The 10895-nt window shown below is 51.0% G+C and overlaps 1 protein-coding gene across 1 annotated transcript; it reads right to left on the reverse strand.

Moving 5' to 3' along the window:
* Positions 1-1244: 1244 nt before the first annotated feature.
* On the reverse strand, positions 1245-10631 carry LOC131411733 (b(0,+)-type amino acid transporter 1-like). Its single transcript, XM_058550715.1, is given in 6 exon segments — positions 1245-1478; positions 1960-2047; positions 3685-3809; positions 4941-5097; positions 5272-5405; positions 9873-10631. Coding segments are annotated over 6 exon segments (1497 nt in total).
* Positions 10632-10895: the final 264 nt, after the last annotated feature.

Consider the following 10895-nt stretch of genomic DNA (forward strand, 5'->3'; position numbering starts at 1 on the left):
TGTCAGGACTGAATTGAATTGTTGGACTCCAGTTGGTGTTGGAGAAATGGAGAATTGGTTGATGTGAGGAAAAAACCTGACAAGAAAGAAGCTCATGGGACATGCCCGCATTCATTGCAGGCTTTTCCATATCAATACTCTCACTGACAGAAGCAAACCCTGTGTAGAACAGTCTAGGTCCAGTTTCCGGAGCAGAGATGCTGAACGGCAGTCTCTGCCCTCCTCTTCTTGAGTCACCTCCCCCGATGTACTCAGGAGCTGCATCCCAGCCTTTCCAGGCACTGCTGTCATTCCCTGTTGTCCCACATTCTCACCGGAGCAGCCACATGTATCCACCCCCTCATTTCTGTATAGTCCTGTAACCACATTAGCCTTCTGGGGTCTGTTATAACTTTTCATCCTTTCTTCTAGAAATTTGACTGTCCTTCCTTTTACCCAAAGCCAGTAAACCCCTCCTTCCCAGGGATATATCTCTTGCTTCTTTCCCTGTTCAAGTGAGTTGGCAGCTTTAAACAGTAACTATAGTATTGTGTCTTCCTGAACAAGAAGGCTTGTCAGAGCCAAAGCTTTTCTAGTTGCAAGAAATAAAAACTATCACTTGAACAGAAATTGCAAATTTATTACAAGATATCAGGTTGTCCTAGACAATCAAAAAGCAGGAAGGACAGTCAGATGGCAGTCAGACCACAGGAAGCCAGAGACCAGAACTGTAAAAACAACCAAGGATCAAGGCTGCTGCCCTCTCAGGTTTTCCCCCCAACTCTTGGAGACCACATAATTTCTCAACTCCATCTCGCTCTATATCTTCTTCACTCTTCTCTGCACAGTGGCTTTCTCTGCTTCTCTGCCCACATGATGGAAGATGGCCCCACATAGATCCCAAGATTTGCAATTCCTCAGATCAAGCAGCCATCATAATTCTAATTCCAAAATCCCAGGCGAAGAGAATGGATTCGTGGTGCCCACCTGGGTTACAAATAGCTATCAAATAGCTATGACCCAGAGGGGCAGTCGTGTAACACGAGTGTGGCTGTGAGATCCAGCTGTGTTGAAGGAGCAGTTCTTAGAGAAGGAAGGGGACACTGTCTTGCATGGATAACCCAAAGCTCCATGACAGCCGTGTTATAGCTCTTTAGGATCTTATTAGAATTATGCACAGTCAACCTACAGAGAAGCTAGCAAGGCCACTTGTGTGGGGATGGAGGTGTCTGCAGCAAAGAGGGCAGTGCAGACCTGTCCAGCCCTTATTTAACATTTTTAGTGGTTGGAGCAACTTCCAGGAGCAGCTGGAGATGCAGAGTGGCCATCTGCAAACACTTGGGCTGGCACCAGAAGTAGACAAACAGGAAATAGACCAGGAAGCCACTGAGCAGGAACAGGAAGATGTACGGGAACTCTGTCGGGGGATGGTCGATGATGGGTGCCAGCACCAGGTAGAGAGAAGCAAGGAGCGTGATGACAGGGATGATGGTGGGGACCTGCAATGGGTACAGAGACCTGGATGCTCCTGGCTCTGGGCTCTGTCCTCCTGCCTACTTTCCTGTTGCTTCCACCTGCCACCAGCTCATCTCTTCCAAGCACATTCCATGATACTTTGCCTAGCCAGGGAAGCCACCAGCTGGGCTGCAGGAGGCCCTCCAGGGAGCAGAGGCTTTGGGACCAGCCTGATCCTCTCTGTGCTATGTAAGTCCAACTGTGTGCATGCATCCTCTCTGCATTTGTCTGCTATTGTTCTCCCCACGGTCCTCTAGAAGAGAAATGAGTCCCCACTAAGCAGAGTCAATGTCTTGTGATTCAACTGTCCCTTACCACCCAGGAAATACAGAAATTCTCTACCAAATATGACAGTGGCCACCGCTTACATTCTTCCTTTGGGCCCTGAATGAGGCTGTGGTCCAGTGATCTGCCTTATGCAAGAGCCATGGGTTGAAAAAGTCCAATGTCTATCCCAAAGTTCACCTTGTAAGGTCGGGGAAGATTCTTCTTCTTGATCCGCAAATACAGGAGACAGCTGATGGTGGTTCCATTGGTGAGCCAGGCAAGGAAGCTGAAAGGCAAATATGAGCTGCTTACCACCAGGCCCTGACACAGGTGGGGCCTGCAAGAGGAGCTGGCCTACCAGGTGCAAACCTGGGGCAGAGGTGCAAGCTCACCCGGGGCCTTTCAGCCACCCCCAGCTCCTCTTATCCATGTAGACTAAGGAGAGAAGGCAAGGCTGGGGCACTGAGGACAAGGATGCACTGGAGGGTCAACACTGGCCCATTCCTGCCTCCTTCATCTTCAGGCACAAAGTGGCACACGCCCAAGCCCAGTCACCCACATAGCTCCAGATCAGGCCTTTTCTGATTGCCCCTGGCTGGACAGAGGAGGACAATTTTCAAAGAGAGGGGGGTGTGTCTGTGTTTCACAAAAAAGAGAGTCTGGTGGAATCTCAAGGAAGCCTGTGCTCTCTTCAGGGACCAGCATACTTATGGCAGATCCCTTCCCCCCCACCTTAGGGTTGGTGACGGAGTGGGCCACTGAGCACCCAGACAAACCCCTGGCCTCTGTCTTCCCTAGTGTGTGTAGTTGAGTGGCTGATGTAGGTCTGATGAAAACCCCATCCAATCTTGAAGACAGGGTCCAAACCAGGCCATCTCTTGAGGCACTCAAGACCAGGAGACATTGGGTCCTAGTTGGGATGGACACCCTCAGTCACATTCCCCAATCTCAGCCTGAAGACCCCTATGCACACACAGATTTGATTTCATTCTCATCATATAATGAGTTCATTTTTTTTCATGGGAAAAAAACACAAAGAAAAACCATATCTGTTACTGAATGTTCTGAAGAAGTCACATCGAGCACTGTCTATCCTGTTCCAGAAGATTAATCATACTTGTAACAACAAAGGAAGAGAACATGTAATGCTTGAAAAATTACTCTGAGCACTCCCTCTGCACCCAGACATTATTCTTGCCTCTTGGTTTAAGGATCTGCCCATTGAACCTGCTGCAAAGGATTTTAAAAATTACAACTGGATAATGCAACAGCCCATAATTTCTGTCCCAGGGAAGGTAATAAAGGGAGTCAGAACATCAATCACTAATTATGCTTTCACAGCTTGGTTGTGTGTCTGCCCTGAGTTCAATAGAGATATGTTGGGTCAGAATCCAGCACACAGACCAGACTACAAAGGAAAAATTACACCAGAGCCAAGGACTACAAGTAGTGTGAGTAAAGGCTGAATATCCTTTAACATCATCTTAGTGCTAGAATAAACAAGGAAAAAGAACAAATGACAAAGACAACACACGACTGTAACTTGTCTGTCTCTTGGTGAAACATCTGTCTCACTGAATTTTGGAAACAGGGCAAGAGACGAGGGAGCCACATTGAATTTTGGAAACATAACTGGGAAAGAACAGCTGAAATGCATGTACATGTGCAAGGGCCCCGAGCCTGGGCTTCGAGAAGTGTGCATGCACATGTTTATATACTTAGGGGACTTACAGAAGCGTGCGTGCACATACTTAAACATGTATATGTACAAGTGTGAGTGTGTACACACATAAGGGGCTCCAGAAGTGTGCATGCACATATTTACATATATATATATATATACACACACACACACACATACATATAAAGTGTGTACACATAGGGGCCTTCAGATACCCAGCCTAGGAGGGCAGTCTCACTTGCCTCAAGAAGTTCACAATGGTGCTGAAGTTTCCTGGGATGACCAGGACCAAAGCCACTGCCGTGGTGAACATCAGGGCTGGAGCTCGTGTGAGGCGATGCACATGAACCATGGACAGAAGTCGGGGCTGGGAAGCAAAGCCAAGCGTCAGTCAGCCCCCAGGGGATCTGCAGTGTGTGTTTGTCCCCCAAAGCTCCCAGCCCTCTTCCTCTGCCAAACGCACTCTGGATGCCAGCGTGCCCAACCTAATAGTCCCCAGTCTCCATGGCTCCCAGATGTAGGTCTCTGTGGCTCACCTGGGGTGACCAGGCGCAGGATGTAGGTTGGGGGGCCAGTCCTTCCAGGCCAGCCAAGACCCAAATAGCTTAGGATGAGGGGCTGGAGTGTGGAGAGCTGTAGCAGGTGCCTGGCCAGGTCTTTCGACTTGCTATTGCTCACCGCCAAGATAGGAAGAGGGACCAGGACGGGGGAGAGGGTGGGACAGGTATGGATGGAGCACGGATGGGGATATTAGGTTATTGTGGCAGACTGTATTATTGTTTAGGAAATGTTCAGTCTCCCTCTCCCCACGTCTGTGGGAGAAATATAGTTTCGCATCCACTGATGTTGGGCTTGGCCAGTGAAATGGGAACAGGAGTGACACGGCAGAGGCTCTAAATATGCTTATGTGGTTTGGTTTGGTCTCTTGAAACCCTGCCACCTGCGATGGCAAAACCATGCCCCAGGAGCCACTGCTGCTTTGGCCTGGGTCCCTGAGATAAGAATGGACTCACAGTCGGAATGAGAAGATCTGACCACAAGCCCCAGTCTGAAGTAGAGCCACAGCTGACCCGTCGACTCATGAACAACAATGGAATGTTTCTTGTCGTAAGCCACTGAGATCTGGGGGTTGTCTATCATTCAGCATTATTGCAGCAAAAGCTACCCGTGACAGAGAGTCCCCTGGGAGAGTGGCCCAGAGGGTAAACAGCGGCTCTGCTCCTGTTGCTCCCCTCCTCTGCCCCCGCACCACTGGCGTACACAAACGTCTCCACCACCTACAACCTCCGCAGTGGGACCCAGTATGGTGATCTTCCAAAACCTGGAAGTAAAGGGACTGGAGTTTAAATGCAGATGCGTGGAGTGCTTGAGTCCCATTCTCAGAAAGGGATGGCTATGTCTGATAGGGGAAGTCCTGGTTTGGCCTACATGCTAGGCTTCCAGCAGGAGACAGCTTAGCTTTCAGTCCTTCCAGCACCCCTCCTGCAGCCCCCACCACCTTGCCCAGGCCAGAACCATCTCTTATCATGTGGTCCTCTCTCGCAGCCACATAGCACACACGGCTTCCACTGAAGAACGTCCCATTGGCAGAGCCGAATGTCGACAGTACAACAGCCAAGGGCGTCAGCCAGGCCCAGGCCCCCATAACCTGGTTCCTAGGACAACAGAGGGATCAAGGGAAAAAACCTCAGCAGCAACCTGGAAGACCGCAACAAGGCCCACTCAGAAAAGGAGCAAGCAACGCATCAGAGGCAAGTTGAAATACACATGGGGCACTATCCTTCCCCATCCTGGAATGCCTGCCCAGTGGCCAAGGAAACATCCCTTACCCCCAGCTCACAGCCGCAGCATCAGAGGAAAGGATCTCACTGGGTGACAATACTAGCAGATAACTGATGTTGACCAGGATGTACAGGACAGTGACCAGGGGGATGGCGATCGTCAGCGCCCACACCAGCTTCTGCTGCAGAGTCGGGGAGAAGAAGCCACATGTTAGCCGCTGAGGTCCTTCTCAGCCCCAGAACAAGCTCAACAGTGCGGTGCTGAGCTCCTCCTGGCCACAGGGCATGTGCCAGGCCCTGGGGGGCACTCAGGCCATGTTCCTCTCCTCCCTGAGCTCAGAGTCCCACAGCAGGGACACATACAGGCAGATGTGCTGGGAGGCTGTGAGGGGCACTAAGCAGTCAAAGCAGTGGAGGTACAGAGGGGCTAACAGGGGTGGGGAGGGGAGAGGAGTCATCACCAAAGCTTCCAGAATGATCAGGGCCTTACGCGGGGCTTTCTTTGAAGACTGAAAGAGATTCAGGCACATGGGAAGGGGAAGTATTCCCAGCAGGGGCAACCATGAGAGCAAAGGCACAGAGAAGAGACAAGAAAGTTAATGATCTCCATATCGGCTATTCACTGATCACTACAGCTGAGATATTCTAGGACCCACTACACCAACCCCACCTAGTTTCTGGGTCCCCAGGACTCAGGCCCAGACTGAGGGTCATTACCTGGGGGTTCTACTCTGACCCTCAGTCTCCTCAACTGGAAATTGGAGATCCGTAAAATGAGACTCCCCACTGCTCTGCCTCTCTGCAAGGTGTGAGGGTCAGCAAAGCGGAAGGGAAAGGAAGGACCTAAACACAGGGGCTGTGGGCACTTGGACCGGTTTGCACGGTCAGAACCTCAGTGCCCAGCTGACCACAGTCACTCCGTAAATGTATTGAGCAGGCACTCAATAAAAATAGAGGAATGAATGAAAACTGGGTGAAATCAGAGTGTAGACTGCTCCCTCCCACTCTGCACCCACAGCCCTGGACATCATTCTGGAGATAGGAGAAAATGGAGGGAATGGGCCTCCCTCAGACCCCCATAACTTTACCCAACATTCCCCAGGCTCCAGCCAGCCCTGGATAGACATCTTTAGACCCCAAAGCAGGAACACACTTTGAAGCAGAAGCGTGTCCATGGCACTCCCGGGTCTCCTGGACGGCTTTTTCTGGGTGCCTTTTGGCTCACCTTGGGAAGGGCAGGCAAGCAGTGATGGGCCCAGAGCCTCTCCCCTCAGTACCGGCTGGTACACCAGAGCATGACGTTGCTGTTACTGACGCTTATAACGCAACATGAAACCAAAGAGAGAAGAGGTCATTCTTTACCAAGATGCAGGGAGATCTCTTTCAGACTTGGCAGAGCTGTCCCATGGTGGCTGCACCACAGTCCCAGGCAGACCTCCTCCCCAGCCACTAGCAGGACCCTCCCGCATTTGGGCGTTTGCCCCTGATTGGCATGTCTTCTGTTCTCCAACATTATATAAAAAATCTCCAGAGCTTTCTGCCAGGGCTGAGATCTGCCCACAGAAAACTTTGGACGTGGGCTTGGGAGGAAGGACGTGGAGGATTTGAGGATGGGCTAGTAATTTCGGGGCTCACCATGATCACCTCAGGGCTGAGCCTGTTCTCACACTCCCCTCATTTTCCTTGAGACACAGCCATGCCCTGTTATTTCTGGTTTCTAGGTTCAGGTTCCTACAGCTTCTACATGGCTGCTTTGCCACAAACGGCATCAGCCCTTCAAGGCTCAGCTCCAGCCCTCCTCTTCCAGGAAGCCCATTTGATTGCTCTACCTCATGGAGATCTCCCTTTCTGAGCTCCAGCATCAAGTAGAGGCAATGCCCCCCAAAGCACACCTGCTTTATTGTAGCCAAGCGTCTGTCCTGTCCCATCCTGTCCTGTCCTCTAAGGGAAGGGGCCAGGTAGCATGACCAATTCATCCCAGTTTACCTGGGACTTTACGTCTTCTAGCACTGAAGGCCCAGCATCCTTGGGAACCCTTCAGTCATAGACAACCAAGATGGTTGGTCAACCCACCTAACACCTAGCAGGTCACGTGGCAAACTTGTGAAACTGACACAAATAGGACAGCAATGGATTCTCATATGAGATGGATCCTCTCAGGTCCCTTTCAGTTTTAAAATCTAGGAATCTCCGGCCGGCCCCATGGCTTAGCGGTTAAGTGCTCACGCTCCACTGCTGGCGGCCCAGGTTTGGATCCTGGGCGCGCCCCGACGCACCACTTCTCCAGCCATGCTGAGGCCGCGTCCCACATACAGCAACTAGAAGGATGTGCGGCTATGACATACAACTATCGACTGGGGCTTTGGGGGGAAAATAAATAAATAAATAAAATCTTTAAAAAAAAAATAAAATCTAGGAATCTGAGGGCAAAGGAAATTGCCCCAAACATAGTGTGGGCGTAGCAGCTCATTCCTCATCATTCCAATCCTGAAAATGTGGCTCTGCCCGGGCCCAGTGGAGCAGAGTCCTGGGTTCCTCCCCCTATGGGCCTTGTCATGGGGTGCCCTTAGCAAGGTGAGCACCCATCATGCATGACCCAGCCCCACGCTGAGTCAGAGGGAAGGGACCTGATGTGCTTTTGAACTTGACTCATCTTGGGCAGCCCACCCGCCAGAGCCCTGAGCTGTGCCACAGACAGATTGCTGTCCAAGATGCCACAGGAACAGTGAGATTTCCTGGTTTCATTCTCAAGTACCTTAATCCTTCACTCAAATCCCAGGGCGCACGAGCATAAGGCTGGCCCTGGTTTGGCACAAGCTCTGCAGTTTCTTGAAAAAAAATGTGAAACAAAGATACACCTAACGTGTGCTTCAGAGGGCCGAGTTAGAGTCAGAATTTCAAACCCCCAGCGTTCAGACAAATGGCTTTGTTTTTGCTTTGAAACCCACATCTGTCAAAAATGCTCTATATACAGGAGAAGTTGACAAACAACAGCCTGTGGACCAAATCCAGTCTACCACTTGTTTTTGTAAATAAACTTTTTTTTTTTTTGGTAAGGAAGACTAGCCCTGAGCTAACATCTGATGCCAATCCTCCCCTTTTTTCTTGAGGAAGATTGGCCCTGAGCTAACATCCATGGCCATCTTCCTCTACTTTATATGGGATGCCACCACAGCATGGCTTAACAAGCAGTGCGTCGGTGCACGCCCGGGATCCGAACCTGTGAACCCCGGGCCGCCTCAGCGGAGTGTGCGCACTTAACCGCTTGTGCCACCAGGCCGGCCCCTGTAAATAAACTTTTATTGAGCCATAGCTACACTCGTTTGTTACCTAGGGCTGTTTTAACGCTACAACAATAGGATTGACTATTTGCAACAGAAATCGTGTGGCCCACAAAGCTTAAATATTGAGTCTCTGATCCTTGCCGATCCCTGCTGTATAGCATGGGAGCTTGTCTCACTCATCTTTAGGCCCCTTGCTCTTTCCCTGGACCAGCTCTGAGCCCAGGGCCTACATTCAGAGAGAGAGGGGTCTGGCCCCTGTGAACGAAATGGGCCAGTGCCCTCACCCTGCAGCTCCTACCCTACCTTGGAGCCAACCTGAGCACGCACTAACCGTCACTTGAAATTACAATCGTACAGCTGTTTACGGTACGCAGAGCCTTAGGCATCATCCACACGTGATTATACCACTTGATACCCCAAAGCCCTATGAGGGAGACAGGGCAGCTATTATGATCCCCATCTTATAGGCAGAGAACGGAGGCACAAGGATTACATGCAAGAATAAAAACTAGGTCCTGGGCCTCCTGGCTCTCTCTCATCTCTCTCTGCTCTTGGACCTGAGTCTTCCAAGCTCCTCTTCTCCTTTCAATTTCTCCCAAACCCCCTTTGCTGAGAGCTAAGAGCTGTAATGGCCTTTAAGCCAGCACAGAGGACATAGAGGAAAAGACTGGCAGTCTTCATTCTACGAGAATTAAAACTTCTGCAGGGGAAAAATAAAACAATGTCTTAGGCAAATATATTTATAGCAAAGAGTTAATATCCATAGTAACTGAAGAGTCCAAATATTCCAACCGAGTCCCAAGGGGCCCTGCAGACCCATCCCCCACCAGGGCAATGACTAGCCAGCCCCAGGCTCACAGGTAGGTGAGCCTGGCAGGACTGGTCCATTCTCCTGTCCCAAACTATCCTGCTATGTCCTGTAGTGGTTCCCATGCTTTGGCAGGTAAGAATTCAGTATCTACTACAATGTTCCAAAGAACAATCCAGGAGATATCTCTGAGTCTGCCTCAGGAGATAAGCTGAGTCGTCTCATCTCAGCCTCTTACTAGCAGTATGACCTCAAAATCACTTCTTGTCTCTAAACCTCAGTTTTCCTGTGTGAAAAATGGGATGATAATACCTGCCTCACAGGGCAGAGTATGAGACCATGGGTGTGATACTTTAAAGTTCTCTGCTTACTTGAGAAGTTATTGTTTATAGAATTCCATAAACTAATCTGGGTAGACAGTGGGCTGGTATTCTGTCCCATGGGTACAAGAAGGGAGCCCCTGTTTCCGGCCGTTTTCTCACGGTCTTAGCTCAAATAACAATGATTGGAGCTGCTGATGTGTGGAGATTTCACCCCCAAAAGTATCACGAACTCACGTTTGGATTCTTGAGCTCCTCCATCACATAGTTGAGACTGTTCCAGCCATCAAAGGCCCACAGGCCCTAGTAGAAGGCCATGACGACGCGCCCGGCCTGCTGTGTCGTGTTGTGGAAGGCAGACAGAAGGGCTTCTGTGCGGCCACAGCCCTGGCCCAACACCACAGCGCCAAGCCCCACGATGACCAGCAAGGAGAACACTTTGGCGGCCGTACACACATTCATCAGCCTAGTGGCCAGCCACGAGCTCCAGCAGTTGACCAGCATCAGCAGCAGAATGCAGGTGGCAGCCATACCCTTGAGCAGAGCCTGGGGCAGTGAGAAGCAGCCCAGGTAAAAGGGAGCCACTACATACTCAGCAAAGCTCAGAGAGATAGCAGCGATGGCGGCTGGTCTGCCCAGCAGCACAAACGTGTAGATGACCAGGAAGGCTGGCAAGGAGCCAAAGGTTCGCAGGATGTAGGCATACTCCCCCCTGGACTCAGGAACCAGGGCACCCAGCTCAGCATAGCACAGGGCACCCAGCATGGCCAGGAGGCCACAGACTGCCCAGACCACAAGACTGGCCCCAGGGCTGCCCATATAGACCAAGACCCCCTGTGATGAAATGAAGATGCCAGAGCCAATCATACAGCCAGCAATCAAGGACACAGCGCTCCCCAAGCCCATCTCCCTCCTCAGCCTCAGCCTCAGCCCCCCACCACCCAGCTCCTGCCCTGCCACCCCCTCACCGCCATCTCTTTCCTGACTTGTCTCCATCTCAGGACTTCAAATAGTGGCGGTGTCTAGTTGAGCAGAAGCAGATGCTCTGATACCTATCTGTCTTGTGGGCTTCTTGCAGGAGTTAATGATTACAGCACATGAGGGAGTCTGAGCCAGAGGCCAGAGAGGCAGGATAGGGCGTTTAGAAGAGACCGAGCCTTCACTGACCTACAAGCCCCTGTCTGACCCAGACCCCAGCATAGGCAGTTTGCAGGAGATGTTTGCCAACGTAGCCCAGGACGGGTCAGGGAAAGAGGGGTT

Source organism: Diceros bicornis, chromosome 12 (assembly GCF_020826845.1).
Source record: "Diceros bicornis minor isolate mBicDic1 chromosome 12, mDicBic1.mat.cur, whole genome shotgun sequence".
Taxonomy (NCBI): Eukaryota; Metazoa; Chordata; class Mammalia; order Perissodactyla; family Rhinocerotidae; genus Diceros; species Diceros bicornis.